Consider the following 22,419-nt stretch of genomic DNA (forward strand, 5'->3'; position numbering starts at 1 on the left):
AAGATGAGATTAATGGAGTAAGGGATTCATTAGGGGATATTGCCCATGTGAGTGAAAAGTGGGAGAAAGCCTGAAGTAACCAAAGACTGAATGAAGGAGAGGGGGAGGAGGGTTGGTGGAAGTATCCTGGACCACTGTAGAGACTGAAGAAGAGCCATATGGCCATGAAAGGCTTCTCTTTAGTGTCCTGCTATACTGTGTCAAGGGCATGGTCTTGAGCATGGCTCCACTTGCATTTGGAGGTCTTTAAGGGTTGTTTCCAGGGGCTCTACATCTAAACTTGGGGAGCTTAGACTGCTTGGAGTTGGGTTGGGGGTCAGCCTGGGCTTTGGGGATATTTCATTGGTTGGGGTTGGGGAGATCTAACAATGAAGAAGAGAGCCCCACTCTGAGGGACGGAGTAAAGAGAAGGCATGAACGTAGGGGCAGGGCCTCACTGCTGGGGATTGGAGTACTCACAGGAAAGTTTGTATTGCGGGAAAGTCTACACTTGGGGAGAGCTTTGAGTGTCTGCTCCTGTTTTCTTCTGGGTCATACCACTGCTCCCTGGGAAACGTTTCATATTGAACTTAACAGGGGAAATGAGGGCAGAAGTGGCTTTACTTACAGCTGTGTCTTTGCTTGGGTTTCTATAAAACACAAGAGCTGGGTAATTCGCAAACAACAGGCACTTATTTCTACAGTTCTAAAGGGTGGAAAGCCCAAGATTGGCCCAATGGGAGATTCTGTGTCTTACGAGTGTCTAGTCTACCTCTTCAAGATGGCTCCTTCAACATTGCGTCTTCACACTGTAGAAGGCCTGAAGGCAGTAAGCAGATGGATACCCTGTCCTTGTAGCAACAAAGCATGTACCCACTCCACCTCGTTCTCCTACAAAGGTCAGGATGCCATCCTTGAGGGCTTTGCCCTCATGACTTCACCACCCCTTGCAGGCTCCGCCTTTTATGATGATCACGTAATCAAATACACCTCGACATGGAAGATCACATCAAGCTACTACATTATTGTTCCTAATCTTTGACACGTAAGTATTTGAAGGCTGATACCCTTCACCCATCGATTTCTGGATCAGTTTTCGTTTCATCCCTGTTGTAAACATCATCCTGTGTCAGTTCTGCTCTTTAAGGCAGTTTCTGGGGATACATGTTTAACCCTGAAAGGACACTGGTGACAGACAAAAGAAAACAATTTCACTCAAGTCTATCTTGGTGAACCAACGTGGGTATTGGAGTTATTTACAGGAGGGCAGATGAAGCTTGCTTATAGAAGTGTAGGTGACTTAGGTAGCTGTACTGCCAAAAAGCCCACTCTGATTGACAGCTCATCACCAACATCATCAACATGGCGAAAGCTACATCACCGAAGTCTCCTGTTTTCCATCTACAATGTTCTGAGGAGGGGCCTTGTGAATCTTGCAGTTCTCTTTGTGAACATCTGTTTTTCTCAGTGGAATATTTCAATATGGAAGAAACTGCTCTACAGTAGCTATGGTGTCAGAGCCGTTGACACAGCACCTGAGAAGGACCTTCAAGCTGCGGTCCTTCTCAGACCTTCTGCTTGTTTCCTTGCTTCTACTTCTGAGTAGAGGCTGGTGTTTCCATGTTGTCAGGTGATGAGACACTGTTTCTCCTGCACAATGGTGGCTTTCCCATGCTTCTGATGGTGATCAGTGGTGAAGTGTTCAGAGAGGACATTGCAGCCTAAAGGGGGCACCTAGAACAACAACTTAGAAATGATCTAGGATTGATGTCTGGATGACTATAGAGGGTAGGGGCACACTTATACCAATGCACTTCCTATATTATCTCACTCACTTCATAGTACAGACTTCTAAGCTTAGGCAATACTATGTAACTTGCCTCAGGCAGAAGTTGGTGGATGGGGTCTCAAACCTACCAACTATCTCCTTGCTATAAAGACCACATTGCCATATTACTGTAGTGACAAAGAAGGACCATTGGAAGGTCAGGTTGGCCCAACCTTCTAGGATAGCTGAGTGAGTCACCAAGCAGGTGACACTTTGGAGGGGCTCCCTGAGGACCATGAATTCCCACTTTGAAGCATCCTGGCCCCTGTATATTCACTTATGTGATGTGGACACTGTCACACAAGAAAGCCTTCCTTCTGGTTCCAAGCCCTGGCTCCATAAACCAGTCTCTCTTAATTATCTTGGCAGCTCAACACCTTCAGTGTATCTCAATCATTTAATGCCACGCCTACTCTTGTTGGATCCGGTTATAAAGTAAACCATGTTCTTTGAGAACTGCTGCATATAGATGAGTCAGGAGCCAGTCTAAGCTGACCCACAGACATAAAAACCAAGGCACTGGGCACCTTTAGCTGGGGCATCCAAACTCTTGAATCAAAGGTGCAAGCACCCGACTGCTTTCTTGGGGACCAAGAAAATGAACGTTTGTCTTCACATTTACCCCAGCAATCCATGAGGTAAGAGGAGAGCCATCTCATCGCCTCTTTGTTGAAAAAGTAGTTAATTCTCATGCAAGCTTAATCTTTTTTTTTCCTGCCTGTAATCTAGACAGATCTGTCCCTTCCTGCTTTAGGGATGAGTGTGGTTTTAAATCACCTCTTGCCTTTGATCTGCTGGTTGTAGGTGGATTAGTAGAAGGATTATACATTCTGCCTTCCCTTGGCCACTTCACAGCTCTGAGGCTTGGAAGGTTGTGTGTGATTGCATCACTCCAGTGCAGTGTCTTCTCTTGGCTGTAGGATGAGCACGGGGCTGCCTCTGAACATCCTGATAGCAGCACCTTGTTTAATAGTAGAACTTCCCTTACCTTCTCGGCCTTGAAGGCAGAGGATAAAGGTTCTGTTGAAGTCTAGTGTAGCCAAGGAAATTGCAAGTTATACGATATTTTGTCTCAGGCAAGTGCTTCGTTTTCCTAGGTAACACTTCATGGATCATTTTCAGTACAGGCATTTAGATCGGTCTTTTTTTTTTCTTTTTTTCTTTTGGCGCTGGGGACCGAACCCAGGGCCTTGTACTTGCTAGACAAGTGCTCTACCACTGAGCTAAATCCCCAACCCCAAGATCGGTCATTTTTTGTTCAGCTCCCAAAATATTGTTCTGACAAATGTTCTTGGTGGTAACGGTACCAACTGGTTCTCTACACTCTGAAAGGACTGGAGGTCCTTCTCCAAATATCTGTCTCTAACAGATTCTGTTCATACCTACTCAAAAGAAGGTGGCCCTCTGTAATCAATGTTTAGACAAAGGGTAACCTACAACACTTAGAGCGGAGCACAGTGAGTATGGAAGGAAGCGAAGGTAGGCAAGTGCTCCCCGAGACACTTCTGTGCTAGAGGAGGGTCCAGTACCAAGGGAGGAGGTGCTGAGGTTTCTCATTGGCCCTCTGCTCCGTCCTATGTGATAGGTTATGTGACAGTCTTCCCATGCAGTCAATCAACTGCAGATTCTCAAGCCACAATGGATAGGATTATCTGGGAAAACAGCAGTCATTCCAAGTTTGTTTTTCCTCTCATTTTCTTTTCTCTGACACTCAATTCATGGAGATGGGTTTCCTTCCACACAAGGAAGTGATCAAGTCTTTTCAGACTGAAGACTGAACTCGTAAAGAAGCAGAGAGCACAAATTGCTCACGACAGAGTCTTGGACCTTGATGCTGTGGGTGGCTTTTGGTTTGCTTTGTCTGATTCTTGAAAGCCATCGTAATGTAAGATACTTACCACGGCCACACATGCTGTGCTCTGGAGAGCTGAATCAGAGTCCCCCATGCATGTCCCTCGCCTTTTCTCTGCCAGGTGTTTTTGGTACCAGGTTACAAATCTCTCTTGGGCCTTTTCACAGCGTGGTGATTTCCCACAAATCCAGCTGTGACTCACTTGTTTTGCCTTTGCTGAAGGATTTCTATGGACAGACAACATCCCAACCTCTCTTTACAGAACTTTCTCTGGGATGACTTATATGTACCAGTGCTTTGATCCTCCCGTAACCCACACTAGAGTTCTCTTTCTCTATAATCAGCATACTTTCGATGACACTTGTCTTTTCTTCGTTCTTATACTTATTAACATCATGGCTGCTGTCCTTTAAATCTTCCTATGTGTTTCAATAAACATACAATAAGCAAACTTAGAATGCTCTGGGAATCATGCATTCTGGGACAACACGGCATGGGTAGACAAATGCATGCCACCGGCAGCCTTGCTGTAGGGACCTGGCATTTACAGTCTAGGCTCCTGATGTGGTATGTGAAGCCTGGGCTTCCACAGAGGAGGGCACTCACAGAATCATGGCTGAGTGCAAGTATAGCACACTGTACTTTGTTAATAAAAGACTTCAAAAATAGCATTATCCTAAAAGCCTTAGGTAGACAGGATTTCTCTTACTGGGGTAAGAGAAAGAATATTCTAGAATAAGGAAATATTATTCACAAGGTATATAGGCATGACACATGCAGGGTGCATTAAGCCAGTGGCAGTGGGGTAGGGGTGAAAGTGGATGGGTAATGCAAGAGAAGAGAAGCCACAGGGACTCCTAGCACTGGCATTTCAGCCACTGGCATTCAGTGGGACAAAAGGCCTCACATGAGGCGATGAGGTTAAGAGCTTAGTCTCCTTGTGCAAAGGAGGCTTTGAGTGCAAGGTGGGCTGGGAAAGAGGTAGGAGGTCACTAAGAAGCAGAATCCCTGCGATCTAGTTCCTGATCAGCTCTAGCAGGGGACAGGGAAGAATGAAGTAAATCCGGAGACCTGGCAAGGTCCCCAAGGGTTCACCCAATAAGTGAGCAGACTTTGAATGGCAACGTGCATTTTCCTTACACTTAATCTTCACACCTCCATCTGGGCTGCAGCCTCAGAGCGATGAAGTGACAGACATGTCAGTCAGTGGACTTGCCTTGCTGATGCCTCTTGTCTAGTGCACATCTCTGAAATGCAAGGTTGTCTGGGGAGAAGCTGCAGCTGGTCTCTTTTCTCCTGGGTGCTTGCGGCTGAAATGAGGTGTTGTGGTGGATGTAGAGTCAGTTTGGCTTCAGAGGACTGATCCCTCAGTGGACACAGCAATGAGTCTAAGGTTGAGACAATGCCAGGACTCACAGCACAATTGCCGAGTGATAGAGGCTCTTCTGTTACTAAACCTACCTATTCCAAGTCAGCACCAAGTGAGTGTATTCCAAGTCAGCTTCCTCAGGACCTTCATCTCTCAAGCTATACTAACCCTTAAGGTCCTGTCAGAAACCCATAGTGACTCTGACTTAGCTTCTGTAATATCTAAGAAAAGGCAAACCCAGGCCTTTAATGAAGATTGATTGTATGTTCCTGCTTTTCTTCAGTCCTCACATCAAGGCCCAATTCTGTCTTTTCAGATAAGTCATCCCCTCCTGATGGGTTGAGAAAAGGTAGCACGGACTGTGGGGAGTACTGGGGATTCTCCCCAGTCTATTCTGCCTCCTGGAACATGCATGATTCATGAACGTTAGCTCTGCTCGGAAGGGTAAAGGATGGCTTTCTGGGTAATGGACACTGAAAGTGGAAAGGCAGGGTGTGGACCCTAGAAAAACAAAACTGAACATGAACAAGCAAAATCTTCAAAGGACAAAAAGGAGGAGAGGAGACAAGCTGCGTGGAAGAGTCTTGGAAAAGTCAACAGTAGTTGAAAGTTGACTTAGGTCATGGGAGTCCTGGCACGAATTCCATGCTCCAGCCCAGGAGAGTCTGAGCCGTCCGTATTGTGGCTATTATGGAAGGAAATTAGAGGCAGTATCCAAGTCCTCCCATGGCCTTCTTAGGATCTTCCAGCAAGCAGGGAAGGGAGCAAGACTGATCTACAGAACTCCCGAAGCTTTGTAAAGAGGTAGCATCAATGAACGGGAGGGAGGGCCCAGTGGTAAGAGCTTGCACCGCTTCTGTTAGAGATTCTTAGTTCCCAGAATCCACTGGATGACTCACAGCTTCCCGTAACTCTAGTCCCAGAGGGACTTAGCCCCTGGCCTCCAAGGGGCACCTGGACTCATGTAGACAAACCTACTCATAGACACACCTACTCATAGGCACGAGGAATCCAAAATAATAGGCATCTTAGGAATAACAGCAAGAGCCCAAGGACGATGCAAGTGATGGGCAACCTCAGACGTACTGAGAACCCTAAAACACTGGGCCTCACTCAATTGCTCCTCAAAACGCCAGTAAGTGCTCTTTGCTGCTTCCTGTCATAAGCAGGTCAAGAACACCGCCTTAAATCATTGAGCCCGGCCTATCCATGAGACGGAAGAAGAGACTCAGGCCCCAAAGTATGGTGGGAACTTGCTCACAGGCCACAAGAAAAAGATAGAGTCTGAATTCTCCCAGCAAAGCCTGAGATCAATAACTTCATCACTCCCAGGAGACAGTGAGCCTGGAATGAATGGCTGTCTACTCTGTTCTCTGTTCTGCATGGAGGAATGGCTGTTTGCTCTGTTCTCCATTCTGCATTCAGGATGCTTGCAAGCCTTGTAGACTTCTAAGATCCATGGGGACCACCTTTGCTTCTGAGAACAGATTCTTGTTCAATTCTCTAAGACAAAGTACCGGACACTTAGACTTTTCCGAGTGTGTCACCCTGATTGCACCAACCCTGTGGTTTTTTGGCTCAGATTCAGGAATTGTGTTAATGGGTGTATATCAGTGTACCACCTGATCCTCAGAGAGATGATTTAAATATGCGCCAAGCACTATTTGAAAGCAACAGGTTAATATGGTGTTTTATTTTTGCCGAATTGGGGCAAGCAAAGTTCTCTCAGGTGACTGCCCCTAAGGGAAGTCTCACGGTTCGTTGCCCTTGATTAAATTCTTGGGAGCTTTCTGGCTCTTTCCAAAGCAGCCATTTGCCCTTGAAAAGTGAACTTGGCAAATGTGAATGACTGCTACTAGTGTCTCATGGAAAAAATGTGCATAAAATTTGGACCCATGGAGTCGAGTCCAATGATGAGATGTTCAGAGAGATTAGAGGATCCGGCCTCATGCTTATCTGAACAGTCAACCTTTTATTCTGATGTTATTGGGGGGATCTGAGCTATCAACAATGATGCACTGAGTATAGAGTTTGATTGTGTTCAGAGGTAAGGTACAGACAATGACATAAGGTCATGTTAGAAGGCCCTCAGGAAACCATGCCCTGTTGGCCTGGGCAAAGCATGAAGACAGTTCTGCTCTGTGAAATTTTCTATCTCATTGGAAACATAGAGAGGGTGTCAGGCATGAGGGCTGCCAATGTTAGGTAGCTAGCTAGATATTCACAGACTTGGAAGACATTGAGGATGGACCCACCTCCTCACCCCATGTTTCTCTGGTAACACTAGAAATAGAAGTATCCCGATTATCCCATAAAGATTTAAACTACTATATGAAGAGCTGGATCTTGGAGGATTTGTTGAAGCCCACCAACAGAACTGACTGCCGGCTCGAAGAATGGAATCTGAGCTCTAACTTCTACCTCAGGTTCAGGTGTGATATTCCGACGTTTCTGCAAAACATTACCTACGTTAGTCCCTTTCTTGCCAATCACCTAGAAAAACCCACTCCACAGAAAGCTGCCCGAGATACTCAAAGGAGTATAAAGCTACTTTCTAGCATGAATCTGAGCAGTGTCACTTTCATCATGGCTTACTCTCTCGGGAGTGCTTCATTTGATTAAACTCTGCCACCACCTGAAGTAAAGCCTGTGTCCCACACACTACGCTTGAGTATCTTTCAAATTCATCTAAGGAAATATGGGGTGGGGAGCCAAATGGTGCAGAATGAGACCCTGTCTTTGGAGTTTTTGCTTGGTTACATGGGATTTTCCTTGTCTTTGGTGTTAAGGCCTGGACTCCCTTCTCTTGGGCTGAGGCCATTCTTTCTGTCCACAGCTCCCTTCTGTGAATGCACTTCTGTGCCTGGCTACAGGGTCTTTTCTCTTTTCCTATGATAACACTCCTCGGCTCATCAGTTCTTGCTCCAAATGCACCTTGCTGTCTCCACACTAATCTAACTCAGGGGTCTCTTACCAAAAAGGAGTGGCTATGTTGTACCTCTTGAATGTTTTCTGGATGTTTCTATTACCAGCTGACAAAGTCAGTGGTTTTTTTTTTTTGTTTTGTTTTTGTTTTCTGTAACTTAATACCAGATCTTCATGGTACGGGGGTTTTATGTTTTTGAAACATTTTTTACATACATAATATTACCTAATCTATTTTACTGTGTTCTAAAGGGAACTTAACGGTTTTCTATGTATGCCGTGTCAAAATATAGGCCTCTTTCTGGGTCTTGTCTAGATCGTCCCTGATATTTAAATATAGGAAAGGAGAGCCACGCCTGAGTTAGGAGCTCATACCTTGTCTTTTCTAGAGACTCAAAGACAAAGCTTGATCCCTGCACATCAGAATGACCAGAGGGTTCTGGTCTTGTTGACTAAAGGCCTCTTTGGGTTTTGGGACAGAATGTCGCCTCAACTTCCAACAAGATTTTGGGCCTCAGTTCTTGCCAAAATAACTCTCAAATCAGCAGTGCACTCTACTGCAGATGTGGGTCCTGACTCAAAAGCACAAAGGCCTCAGTGTTTGCTCTTTGTGCTTTCTTTGATGCAAACTCCTCTTCACTTCCAATCCATGCGGATCATGGATTCTTTATGATTAAAACAGAATTGATCAACAGCCTTAAGGTGGAAAATATTTTTTTAAAGAATGTGAGATCATATGACTGAACGACATGCTTGATGGGTTGGAAAGCATAGATAGCCAGAATAAGATAACATCGACCCTACAGCTGTTTTACAACTGGACTCTTCTGGTAAATGACTAGCAAGTGTTCTAAGCTACCTTATGTATGCGCTTTCATTTTTTGCAGAAAAGACTCACATTTATGCCCTTCTTGTAAAACTAATCCAGAAACCATCACTGTCTTTAAATAAGATGGCCCTGATCTTGGAGTGCCCCCTCCTTGGAGTATTATTCTATTAAACCAAGATACTGAAACCTTTGATAATCTCGCCACCTCCAGAAGTAAAATCCCAGTGCACCACATCTAGACACATTTAATGGGACTGAAGCTTATCCTGCCTGCATCCATCCCCTCCAAGAGTGGGTTGGGGACTCTGAGTGCTGTCTAACCCAACAGTCATTCTCTTTTCCAGATCTTCAATAGAACAGGTCCTACCACTTTTCTCAAATGATCCTAAAATTTAGAGTTTGTGACATATCTCACAAAATTATGAGCTTTCTTAAAAAGATGTATGTGGGATGATGTCATACAGGTGAGGCAGGTACAAGATAGAATGAGGCCTGTCATTGGATGAGAAGGAAGGATGGGTGGGAGAAAAGTTTGAGGGAAGAGGAGGAGACTGGAACGGAAAGGACAGGAGACTGGAGGAGACTGGCAGAGAAGCTGCCGAGAGAACATGGAGACTTATGTTAAGATTCCACCCTGTACATTTGCAGGTTGTTACGAATGTTAAAGGATGGATGTGTCCAGGGCTTTGTATGTTTAGGTGGGCAATTATATCTTATCAATTGGATCAGAGGTTATTGGGTTGTGTATTCTTTCTTGTGGCGATTAGACTTTGGGAGAGTGTGTGGCGGCAGAGACACTGGGCTGCCGCTGAGTTGGGATGTGTGTTTCTGGCAAGATATCTAGCAGATATCTTGGGGCACTGCGGTGCCAGATCTAGAGGGGGTAAAAGACACCATTTTAATATAATTTTACAACAACAGATGTAAACATTATTATGAGAACATTAATTAACTATGAAAAATAGAATAGTTTAATATATAATTATTGATTCCAGATACCTGATAGCACCCAAAGCAGTTCCTGTGTATTCCCCGAGGTGAAAATATAACATTAAAAGAGACGTATAGGGAGGTGAGATGCTACACTGTTTGCACACTTCCCCCCATTTTATAAGATGCAGGGTGGTTGGTCTCTCTGCGAATTCTTGGTTGTCCTGGAACTCTCTGCTTAGACCAGGTTGTCTTTGAACTCACAAAGATCTACCTGTTTCTCCCTCTCAAGTGCTGGGACTAAAGGCATGTGTTACTATGCCTGGCTCATTATCTATGCACTTAAAAGACAGGAAACACTATGCCACCTCCAACAAATCAAGTCAAACTGACAACCATTGACCCAAAGGAGACCCTTCCACTTTTTAAATTTTATTTTAAGAATTTATTTTTCAAATGTCTGTGTATGTGCATGTTTGTCTGCATGAGTGCATGCTACCTGTATGTGTGTGTGTCCTTGGGGGTAGAAGGGTGTTTTGGATCCCCTGGAACTGCTGTTTAGGTGGTTGTGTGACTCCTGATGAAGATGAAGATGGGATTTAGGTCCTCTGTAAGAGTAGCAGATGCACTTGAGCAGACCCCACTTCCATTTAGGAGCAGAACTTTCTCTGAGGCAGATTCTTTACTCTGTTTCTGATATCAGAAGGAAATTTAACAAAACTGTCTTTAGGACCAGAGACTCCCTCCTGATATTCCATTAAAGCAAATTCTGTTTTCTAGGATCCAGAGGTAGAACAGAGGAGACATGATGGTGGTGGTGGTGATGATGATGATGATGGTGGTGGTGGTGGTGGTTAGGAGGAAGAGGAGGAGGGGGAGGAGGAGGAGGAGGAGGGGGAGGAGGAGGAGGAGGGTGAGGAGGAGGGGGAGGGAAGCAACAAGAGGCATACAGAATTTCTTACAACCTCGTGGGTGTGACTTGAGATCTCCCACTGGCTCCTTTCCTGGAGGAAATACACACAGGCAAATGCCATGCCCACTTACTGGTCTTCTCTGGGCCACTTCTTGTTAATGTGTATTCCTTAGTCCTTCTCACAATTTATCATCACAGTGTTTATTGGGTCACTTTTAATCTGTCCAGTTCTCTCTTCCTCCCCAAATACCAGGCCTGTGAAAGGATGCTCTCTCTCAGTTCTTAGCAGGGTTCCATGCATATGACAGGCTTCCAGTGAAAACAGAGAGGGCATCAGAGAGCATGGGAAAGGAAGACAGGAGAGATACGAAGGACCAGTCTTTCTCAGGTTTCCCTGCCTCCCTGACTCCATTGTAGATGTTAGAATTCACTTATTTTATTGGTTAAATTGTTGGCCAAATACTGAGGAAACTTGTATTTGGACAAGAGGTTGGGGTCTAAGATTCTATCCTCTGCCTCCTAGGAGCTATTTAACCTCTCTGGAAGGAGGAGTGGTATTATTAGGGGGTGGGTACGTGAGGTGGGTGGGAGGACTTGGAGCTTAGTCACAGAGTAGTGCAGGTTCTAGATTAGGTCCCCAGTGAGTGTGCCAATCAGCCACAGTCACCCACTAAACCTCAGTTCCCTCCCTTGTAAAACACAGTTGAACATACCTACATCAGGTCATCCCTGTGAGGCCTGAATAAGTAATTACTACTAAGCTCAGTTTCTGGTACATCATAGGAAGTCACTCACCAAGTGCCTGCTCCTTCCTCCTGCAGTAGTGCCCAGCCAAGGAGGGATCAAGTCCACAACGACAATGGACAACAGTGGGACTTTAGTCATGTGTGAGAGGGCCACTTGTAGAGAATGTACTGCCAGCCTTCAGGTCTATGTGAGAGAGCTAGGGAGGGAGACATTTTAGTGACACATTTAATTATCCGCCCAATAATTACATCATGACTATGGTATGGTAGTTTAGCCCCCAGTTTCCTGATTCTGTAAATGCTGTTCATTCACTTGACTTTTGTAGTCTCTGGTGTCCTCCTGTCTACCCAGGAGATAGTAGCTATAACCACAGGTAACAGTACAATGCTACAGTTGTAATAATGGTTGAGCTTAGCATGGAGAATGGCTTAGATAAAGTAAGACCCAGATATGTCATTCTTCTGATCTGTCCTCAAATTACCCTAGGCTGAGCTAGATCCAAGAGAGGTTCCTGGAACATTCAGGATTTTCCAGCCAGTTTAAGGCATCCAGTTTCTTCTCATTTTCAAAGAACTCTAAAATACCTCTTTCCCATATTTTTACTCATTGTTAATTCAACACACCCTAGCTGTAGCCAGAAGAATATACCATACTGGTAGATTAATTGTCTACAGTAAAATATGGTGGAATGTTTCTGGCTCATTTAGCTGCTCTTTCCCTGTGTTTCAGTATGAGATTCCCCTTTGTGTCCCTCTGCTAGTCAGGAGAGATTTTTTTTTCTTCTTGGTTCCACCTTGTTAAGGCTCCCCCCAAGAAGCAGGAAAACGTCTAGGAATAGCGAGAAGATTGACAGCTGTGCTCAGCTGAAACTAAATTCCTGGCTCTCTGGTTCCTGAAGGGTATGAGGCCCAAGCTGTGATCAAGACTAAAGTGATTAAGACTAAAGGAGCATAGACTGTCTACAAGTGCTTCTTGGATGAGTACGTCAATGGAAGGCAGTGGACTGGTGCAACCTATGTGTGAAGGCTCGCACGCTGACTCTACTTTGTACCCAACAACACCTATGGGGCCTCAGAGATCTCTCTAACAGAGGGACCAGGGAGAAAGAGAAGTTGGTCTAGTGGCTTAGCCAACTAGGGGTCCAGCAATTAACTAGGACTGCATGAAAAGCATGTTTGAATCCAACAAATGCTGAGAAGGGCAAGGCAAGAAGTAACATTAGTTCTCCAGGCACACTGGATGAACTTAAGAGCCTTCCTTCTTCTTCTTAAGCTAAGCTTACAGTTCATGACATGTAGTGGCATGACATTTGCGGCACAGACATCTCACACATGTTGAAGTCATACACAAGAGTGTACATGTTTCTGTGCATCTACTTCCACTACCAAAGACCCGCTCATTTTTAGCATTTATGAACATATCAGTGGCTTAAAAGTCTAAAAGAGGACAAAGTCAGTAGTCGTCTATGTAAAAACTTGGAGAGACCAAAGAACTCTGAGGCAGAATAAAGAGAGGAAGAATCTAAGCCTGATACTGGCACGGGCCAGAGGAATGGGACATATCAGGGACTTTATTTCCATGTTGCTGAGTGTCTTAGTGCAGGAATCATGGAACATTGGTGCATACTGGAGGGAGCGAGGGAGGGAAGGAGGGAGGGAAGGAGAGGATGCAAAACTGTTTGGTGAGTCCTGGGAACTCTCTGAGCCCTAATAGGTTAGATGTTGGAAATGAGCCCTGGGAACCCCAGGCAGACTGCTTGGTCATGCCCCAGAAGATGGCAGAGCAGGAGTTCAAACCTGACTTGAACCTGGCTACCTGTTTTAAGGCCAGGGTCTGGACGGAGCCTGCACTTGTTCAGGCAGGTGGACTGGGTTAGTGTAGGGCTCTGATTGTCATAAGCTGTCTTTAAGTCCCCCCCCCCCCACCACTAGATTTGACGAGATGTCATCATCCAGGTCATTATGATTTGTGTCAACCCAGGCAAGGGCTCTTCTTCGTTTATTTGTTTTGGTTTTCTCAAGACAGAGTCTTTCTATGTAGCCCTGGTTGTCCTGGAACTCACTCTGTAGACCAGGCTGCCCTTGAACTCACAGAGATCCATTTTGTCTCTGACTCCTGAGTGAGGGAATTAAAGGCATGTGCCACCATGCCCCGCCCAAAGATTCTCTTAAAAGGTTGGCTACTGAACACAGAGGTGATTCCCACCCCCTTCCCCTGTGCATTGCTACTCTCCATAATGACACTCTTCGGAAAGCAGGCAAAGACATCTGCCCTCCTTTTGTCCTCTAGAAGGTCTGAGATACTGTCACCTGCTGACTAGCTCCTGAGTCTGGACTCCAGGCCTTTCTTCTGCCAGCTGCTGCTCTCTGCAGCAGGAAGATCCCACCCACCAGCCCCGATTAAGTGTTCTCTCCTGGGGTCCTGTGGGGTGGAGGTGGGCAGTAGGGGAGAGGGTGGAGCGGTGCAACTATGGAACGATGCAGATTTCTGTTCTTATTTTTTTTTTAATTTCACACAAACTGTTTTACTATGTGGTGTATATGGATGATTTGCTTGTGTGCACGTGCCTCTGAGACCAGAAGCAGGTGATGTCTCCCCTGGGACTGAAATTACAGGTGGTGTTAAGCTTCCATGTGGGTGCTGGAGATCAAGCTCAGGTCCTCTGGAGGCACAGTCAGGCTTTTAATTGCTGTGTGGTCTCCAGTTGCAAAGATCGGTTCTGAGTGGTTGTGTGGACTCTTGGGTTGTCTTTGAGCTGGCATTGCCTGGGGATAAAAAGATTAATGAGATTAACTCCAGAACACAAGAGCTGCGGGCAAAGAATAAACCCTAGAAACAGTGGAAGTATTGCGTGGCATGGTGCAGGGCAGAAAGACCAAGAGAAGAACCAGAGATGAGGATGCATGGGGCAGGGCGTGGCAAGCACTGTTGTGGAGAGCCTACATCGAGTGCAGTGAGCAGGCCAAATCCATGAGGGCATCCTCCCATCCTCTGTGCTCTGGTCAGGGCCCCATGAGGCTTGCCTGCTGTGCTTGTGGGAGCCCAACAAACAGCCCTGGGGTGTAGCAGAATAGCACCTGGAGCTGAAATTCTAGACCATAATTCATCCAGTGCAGTCAGATAGACACCCGGGACTCCTCTTCTGCACTTGATAATTCCTCCCCCCCATGGCTCAGAGAACACAGACCAGAGAGGAAATGTCTCTACAGACAGGAAGTATCTATGCACAGAAAAAGGATGGTGCCCAGAGTGACACTTTCTGCTTTCTGTGCTCTGGGATCAAGCATGTGGGGGTGGTAAAGGTGGTGCTGGTGGTGATGTCAGGGTCTCTTGAGGTCCCATCAAGTGTCTGAAGAAGTAGAAGCTGGGTGAGGGTGGGAAGAAGCTCCCCCTACTATGTTGTTGTAGCCCTACTATGTTGCCAGTACATAGTGTATGTTTTCAGCTGTAGCAGGAAATAATTCCCATTATACAATCCTACCATCGGAAGTGTATTTCAGCAATTGTTTTGAATAACACATTTACAAAGCTAAATGACTGTCACCCCAATCAATATAAAAACCATTTTTTCTACCTCTAAAGAAAATTATTAGCAGTCATTTCAATATCTGGGCAGCGACTTGTCTAACATTTTTTTCTGTGTAGTCTTGACTATTCTAGACATGTCTGAAAAGAGAATTGTAGAATACTTGGCCACCTTAGTGTAGGATAATTCTGTCAGGGTTCATTCATGCTGTAGTACAAATGGAGTGTACAGGTAATAGACAACCCTTCCTTCTTAGGACTGAATAATAATAGCCCAGTTCTATAGGCGTGCCACATTGTGTTTACTAATAAGTGAAAAGACATGTAGGGTTGCTTTCTCTTTTAAAGCCTGGGTCAAGTGTTTGTGTAGGATATGGCTATATTTCATTTAATCCTTGCCATAATAAAGCCAATTTGGAAAACAATGGCCGCCCCAGTGAGGTTTGAGACCGAGGGCATTCTCCTCATTTATTCTCATTAGGATAGAAGGACGAACTGGAGGAAAGGAGGAGGAATTTCCTTCACCTTTTCCAGGTCATTGTACCTGGAGAGGGAGGAAAGGCATGGATGAATTTGCGTCAGCTGCTGCCTGCTGGTCTCTCAGGAGCTGGGACTGCAGTGGGCTGTTTGCCAGCTTGGGTTTGCCCATGAGTCCTGGAGGGATGTTCTCTGTGCTTGTCTTTCTCATTTCAACGACAGACACAGAGTAGGTGAAGGATGTATGGGATGTTTTGTAGACACAGAAGGAATGGGATGGGAAGGCTGTGTGACAGTTGTACTATCCTGAGAGAGCTCCTTATGTGTGTTCTGCCTGTAGCAAAGAGGAAGCACTTCCAATTATCCCAAAGAAGAACCCTGAAGATGTGAACTGGGCATGTACGAAGAACAACTGTGTGGCATACAACTAGAGGCTCACAGAGACTACCAGCTCCATTTCCTTTTGGCCCCAGGGCTTTCCCAGAAAGCACCTTGATGTGGAAGGGTAGATGTCGTGCCTCCCCATTAATGTAACTCTGATGGCTTGGCAGAGCTCAAGCCCAAATGGGTAATCATTGACCTCTGAAAGCTCCCTGAGGCATAGCAATAGAAGCTACAGGAAGACTGGTCCTCAGCTATTCCATGGGCTACCTCAAGCTGTGTCCTTCTCTTTACCCTTCAGGAAGCTCCATGAAGTGCACCCTTGACAGGGGTCGCTGGAGCCCAGAGTGAAAGGCAGTACAGACAATGGTGTCTGAGCTTTCCATTCCTTCTATTCCTACAGGAGTGGCAGGACTCAGTAAGGTAAGCTTAGGCTCCATTGCTTCCTATCTCCAGGGCTGTTGCAGCTCTGTCTGCCCATAAGGTATGTCTGAATGTCTTCATTCAGCTGAAGAAGCTGACCTATTCAGTGCTTATACCGCACCCAGTGTTCAAGCAAACAAACGACTACCTTTAGATGTATATCCTCAAACCTACATGTCATATTCTGCTCTGGGGACTCACTGGGACTGGGACAGGAAAATAGAAAACATCAGCTAGAATATGGGACCAGGAGACTTCCTACCCCCACCTCCAAACACAGACAGCCTCCAAGTTCCTACGTGCATGAAGTTGAGCTGCGATGGTCATTGTGCATGGGTGCAGGGTATGGATACGGGTTTCTATGTTCCTCCTCTCCTGGCCTTACTGCATAGTTACTCTTCTTAGAACACCGAGGCTGGGAATTCTGTGTGTTTTCTTTAAAGTAGAGTGTACATTCTTGTTGCAGACAGTGTTTGGGGCTCTGGCTCACATGGAATTCATTTATTTCTGGGCTAAAAGGGCCGAGTTGATGTAATAGAACCCAAACCACAGAGAACCAGAAGGGTCAGACTAATAACAGGGTTTGTGTGCACGTAATAAATACACGTTTTTATAAACATTTAAATTCTTTCATGAAATTGCCTTGCCATTTGAGGTGGGTGGCTTGACATGTGAAATTTAAGAATAGTGTCATTACAGACGTGCCCAGTTTCCAGAGTAACAGTCTCCACCCAAACACGCACCATTATGGGGACACACGAGTGCTTGGTGATTATTTGATTTGCAAAAAATTGTTCTTCACTTTATAAAATAATCCACTCTAGGATTCCTTTAAACATCTAATATCCTCCTGGGTGTGTAATATGACTTCTCCACAGTTTCTGTCCCTGTACTACCTGCTGAGAACATACACTGGTTTCGGTGTAAGGTTATATACCCAGACACCTCCAGTGTCTGCTTAATAGGAAGAGAAATCAAGAGACCAGCAGACCAGAGAAGGCCTCTGGATAGTTGCGCTCATTTAATTTTAAATCCTGAATTTATGAGGAACCAGAGTTTGCTGTTAGGATAGATACTCTCAGGAAGGCCTGGACGGAGACCAAGTCTGAGAATTTGAGTTAATTGCACGAGAGGCAGAGTGGGTCCTTTTGGCTCTCCCTATGTGGAATGAAGAGTCTGTCCTGGCCCATCTACTTAGCATTGTACTAAGGATTCTGCAGAGAGCTGCCCCATGTCTCTAGGCAGTGTATTTGTGTGTTGGGCATTCCTTGGTGTCTTCTTCACTGGATCCTTGCCCTCTAACCAAACCCAGAGTCAGGTAGGTCTGATGGGGACACGAGGTTCATTCATACCTGACTCTGAGAAGCATCACGCCTCTTTAGATAAAGGCGAGGAGTAACTTGAGTGATCTTTGGACACCCAGGCCACCGGGGAGCCAAACAAGGTTTTGTCTCAGGAGAACTTCTCAGGCAGTCTCTGTGTCACGCTCACCTGCCCACCCAGGTTCTACAGCGACTAAGGGTTACCTCTCCAGAGCCCATGGTCAACAATGCTACCGATCCCTTTTGTGAGTTCTCTGGACTTCCCTGGAGCTACTTACTTCCTTGGAAAATGATCTGGACTGGGCCTCTTGCTCTGCCAAGCTGGGGTAACTGGGTGCTAGGAACAACACAGAGGACAGAGTTGGGGTTAATGCCCTCAAACCAGTGCAGAGTAAATGCATGTCGAAATGACTGCTCACCTTATGGAAAGGGTACAAACACACATGATAGGGGAAGAGCATGCATGGTCAAGCTGACATTTCAGGTTTGTCAGGAGTGACGGTGAAGTTGAGGCCAAGAAGTCAGGTGTGTGTGTGTGGGGGGAAGGGGGGATGGTGGAGGTAGAACATCAACTGTCCCCAGCAGAGGAGTGAAGCGCCCACCTCGACCAGCAAGGAAGACGCAACACCATTGGATTCTTCTCAACAGCCTTTATTGCAGGAACACCTTATTCTTGATACGGGGGACCCGGGGAACAAAGGCACTCACCTTAAATACAAGACAGGCTGTGGCTGTAAACTTGTCCTCTGGGGATTGGTGGAGTATGAAATACCTTATTAGCATGAATATCACTCCAGTCTGATAACTGCCGGAGAAATGCCAATACATGCACATTGCAGGTGTTTATCACCAACGACCACCAGATGTCAGAGCCATCTTTAGCCGCTCCCTACAGAGGAGAGAGAACGTGAGAGAGATCTAAGAGGACATTGTTAGATGGCTTCCATTGTAGGAGCACAACAGGGCCGGATTGCCCGCTGAGTATGTCTGTCTTCTTGCCACCGAGTCTCACTCTCATGCCTAGGCATGACTTAGCAATGACTCCACAGCCAAGACTCTGTTGCATTGGGGAGTGCAGTGGGCTCAGCTCTGTGGTGTCGCCAGCAAATTCTCCCATCCATTGAGGTGGAGTGTGTGGGAGAGCCCCCACCTTTCTACCCTAGCTGTCACCATTAGAGTGAACTCCTCCCTGGTGTAGGTGCAGAAAACCTGTAGGTATCTATTGGCATCTCCAAATGGAAGACACCATTCCTCCAGCTGTAGGCCACTGCCTGCTCCAGTCATGTAACCTGCAGGAGGAAGCAGGGATTTTGATGGCGTAAAGTCTTCAGCTGCATCTATAGTCACTTCTTAGTTCCACTGGCAGTTTGATCATTTCTGAGCTGTCCAGGACATGGAGTGGCACAGCTTGTGACACCAGTGACCCTTAGATCCAATCCAATGCACCTTGTGTCCTCCATATTGAGCCTTTACCCCCATATCCTTCTATTCTCTTCTTGGTGCTTCTGTAAAGACTCTTCCTTGACCAGAAACCTTTTCTCTCTCAGCTAGTCAGATATTTCCGCTTGATCGCTTACTAGCTCTGACCATTTGAGTGATTTTCCCATACAAAGCAAAGTGACGTGCATCAAAGCCACCATTCCAGCCCACAGTGAGCAGGTGTTGAAAGCATGTTTGTCTTCTTTTGCTATTTACAGCTGTTCTGAGTATGCTCTGGGGCTTAAAAACAAGGATTCTTCTAATCTTTATGCTTGCTTTTCGGCTTTGTGACCTTGTGCAAGCTGTTTAACATCCCTGGACCTCAGTTCTCAGGCTCTCGGAACTATTATGAAATCTAAATGCAAGGATACAGGTAAGGGACTTTTGCATCTGGCCTTGGCTTTTGGGGCCTCAAGATAGCCCTATCAGAGAAGCACTACTCATGTTGTGCTCCAGGGGGTGCTGTACACATAGCATGCGGCAGTGTCTCCCTGGGGCCCTTTATTACCACGCTTCCCACACTCTCACTTTTCAAGGGTAGGGGGCTTTATCTTCATCCATTTTGGGGCCAAAGTGGCCATTTTTAGCTTTCTTCCCTGTCAACAGAGGCTTAGCCTACTCACAGATAATAGAGTGAAACTTTCCTTTGGTAAAGCACCATGCTCATGGGCTTAGGCATGAAGGTTGTGTGGAGCATTGGTGGGGTTCTCTTTTAATAGCTCTCCTTTAATTCTAGTAGAGGCAGGTGGATCTCTGAGTTCGAGAGCACCCTGGACTACAGAAGTGATTTCCAGGACTACCAGGGCTCTACAGAGAAATCCTGTCTTGACAAAAACAAAAAAAACAAAAAACAAAACAACAAAACAAAAAACCAACCAACCAAACAAACAAAAAGCAAATAAAAAGAAAGAAAGAAAGGGAGGGAGGGAGGACAGAGGAGGAGGAGGAGGAGCAGGAGGAGGAGGAGGAGGATTGCTTAGGAAAAAAATCCTGGGATCCACTGTGTGCTTCCAAGTTTCCATCTCTCCCCCACCCCCCACCCCCATGAGTTCTATTTTCTGCTGCCATCTTCATAGACCCTGGGCGAGTGCTACTTATAAAAAAAAAATCTCTGGATAGAGTAGAGACTATGTGTCCATCTTTGCATAGTTGTGACATGCCACCATTTCCAAAGGCTCTCAAGAAACAGTTACGAGGTGCACGAGGAAATCTGCTGGGAAGTCACATAGAAGTTCCCAGCATCCAAACTGAGGCGTTCTAATCCCACCACAGACATGTGCTTCCACTAAAGACTGGTAATGCCTCACCTCACAGACATTCTCCCTGTGTGCGCTTTTGTCTGCTCCCAGCCTGGCTTATCCAAAGGAAAGACAGCACTCCCATGCCTCCCACTGAGACCCGAAGCAGAGGTCGTTCTCTGCTTTCGAGAGCTGTGATTCTCTCAGGATGCACATTGATCCCCTCTCCCCCACAAACCAGCTATCTAGACGGCATACGGCATCTTAAAGCTGAACGTGCAGACTTTACGTCATCACAATGGCCTTCTGTAGACCATTTTGTAGCTTCCTTGATTATTCACATCTTCATAGCAAAGCAAACCAATGCAGAGTGGCACTTGCACATGTGACTTCCGTCAGTCTTCACTATCTGTAGCTTATGTTTCTGCCTGTCTCCACCCTGAAACCTTCAGGCTTGGCTTTTTCATATGGGCGCTAGGGATTTGAACTTGGGTCCTTTATCCTTACATAGCAAGCACCCTTACTCCTCAGACCTACGGGAAGCAGAATGCTTTTGTTGATGTCTGTGACACTGTGCATCAAAGCCTGACCGTGGGTACCAGGCGAGAGGCTGCCTTTTCAGAAAACAAGTGTAGGCAGCAGTGATGCTGGTCATACTCTAGTGAGTTACTGGAGCAGAGAGGATGAGTGTTGTGTCTAGGTACCAGGCACCCGATCAACCTTGCTGAGGCTTGTTCCCTCCTGCTATCCCATTCTCTCTTCTCTGAGAAGAGGCGTCTGCCTTTATTATTGACCCATTCCTCCTGAAATAATCTTTGTCTGTCCTCGGCTTTCCCTTCCTATCAGGAAGTGGGCTCTGAAGCCAGTATCACTCACAGACACGCTCGTGGTCAGAACCTTTCTTTGCCTCCCCTTTCACCAGCCTTTTCTCCTTTGGTGTAGTTACAGTTTGACCACATGACAGTCCGTGGTGGTGAGAGCCAGTGATATTTGGCTAAACTGATGTGCTGTTTCAGTTTGGGAACCAGGAATATCCATGTCCACTGTTTGCTGCATGCTCCGGGGACTTTGCGTGTTCTACTATAGGACATTTGTAAGGATAGCATTAGAGGCATCTCACAGATGAGGAAACTAAGGCTTTGAAAAGCAGAGTGACTTCCTTGGCTCACCTGGCCCACTAAGTGCCCCAGCTAGAGTTTAAGTCCAAGACCACGGACACAAGCTGGAACGCTTCTACTGTGCCAAGTTGATTCTGATCATTGCCTGTTCTAAAAGCAATCTCACCCCAGGTCTCCTGCCTTCTTATGTTTTGTTTCCCTTGCAAAACGCACCAACTCATTCAGATAATGGGCTGCAATAGATGGCTCTGAGACATCTGCAGAGCTCTGTGTGCCTGTGAAGGCATTGATACCACCAGGCCAGTTAGCTCCTTCTAGCTTGTTCCCCAACTCCCTTCTGGAAGGAGAGAGGGACCCAGGAAGAACTATGTTGCATTCACATCCTGAATAGGCTGCTCTGGTTCCCTGGCCATGAAGCACATGTATCCCTCAAGAATGACGCATTTTCCCATGCACTACCCAGTTTAGCCTGGGAAAGGCATGGGGCTCAGATGCCCTGTTACATACCTACGATGGAAGGCTGGGAAGGACTAAGTCCAGCTAACCTCTTTAAATAAACTAGACCAGCAGTTCATAACCTGGAGCTTTGACTGCTTTGGAGGGTTATATACTATATTCTGTATATCAGATATTTGCATTATTACTCATAATAGTAGCAAAATATAGTTATGAAGTAGCAGTGAAATAATTTTATGGTTGGGGGTCACCACAACGTGAGGAAGTGTATTAAAGGGTTTCAACATTGGGAAGGTTGAGAACCACTGAACCAGATGCTCAATTATGACAAGGACATGAGAAGTGAGTTCTAACATGCCCAACCAAGGGTCTGTAACTCTGTGGTCTTGGAACAGTCTAGAGGCAGCACAGAAAGCCAGAGCGTTGGAGGTTCCACAGGCTCTGTTGGTTTGCAGATCCGACTGGGAGACTGTTTTCAGACATCCTCAGCTGATTTTCACAGAAAAGAGTAAGTCCTCTACAGGCACGCACATGCACACACACACACACACACACACACACACACACACACACACACACACACACGCTCTCTCTGTCTTTAGCAAAGGTGGGCTCAAGAGGTCATGCT

The 22,419-nt window shown here is 46.1% G+C and overlaps 1 protein-coding gene across 6 annotated transcripts in view; it reads left to right on the forward strand.

Annotated features, from left to right (window-relative positions):
* The first annotated feature begins 2,265 nt into the window (after positions 1-2,265).
* Positions 2,266-22,419, forward strand: part of Kcnj1 (potassium inwardly-rectifying channel, subfamily J, member 1) — a 28,601-nt gene continuing 8,447 nt past the window's right edge. Inside the window, exons 1-2 of one of the 6 annotated variants that reach the window (XM_087560424.1) lie at positions 2,266-2,445; positions 5,345-7,460. Coding sequence is in view for 1 of the 6 variants with exons in the window: in XM_087560417.1 (XP_087416543.1) it covers positions 16,122-16,178 (57 nt within the window). In the remaining 5 variants the exon portion in view is untranslated. 6 annotated transcript variants of the gene reach the window in all.

Source organism: Rattus norvegicus, chromosome 8, assembly GCF_021556685.1.
Source record: "Rattus norvegicus strain SHRSP/BbbUtx chromosome 8, alternate assembly SHRSP_T2T, whole genome shotgun sequence".
NCBI lineage: Eukaryota > Metazoa > Chordata > Mammalia > Rodentia > Muridae > Rattus > Rattus norvegicus.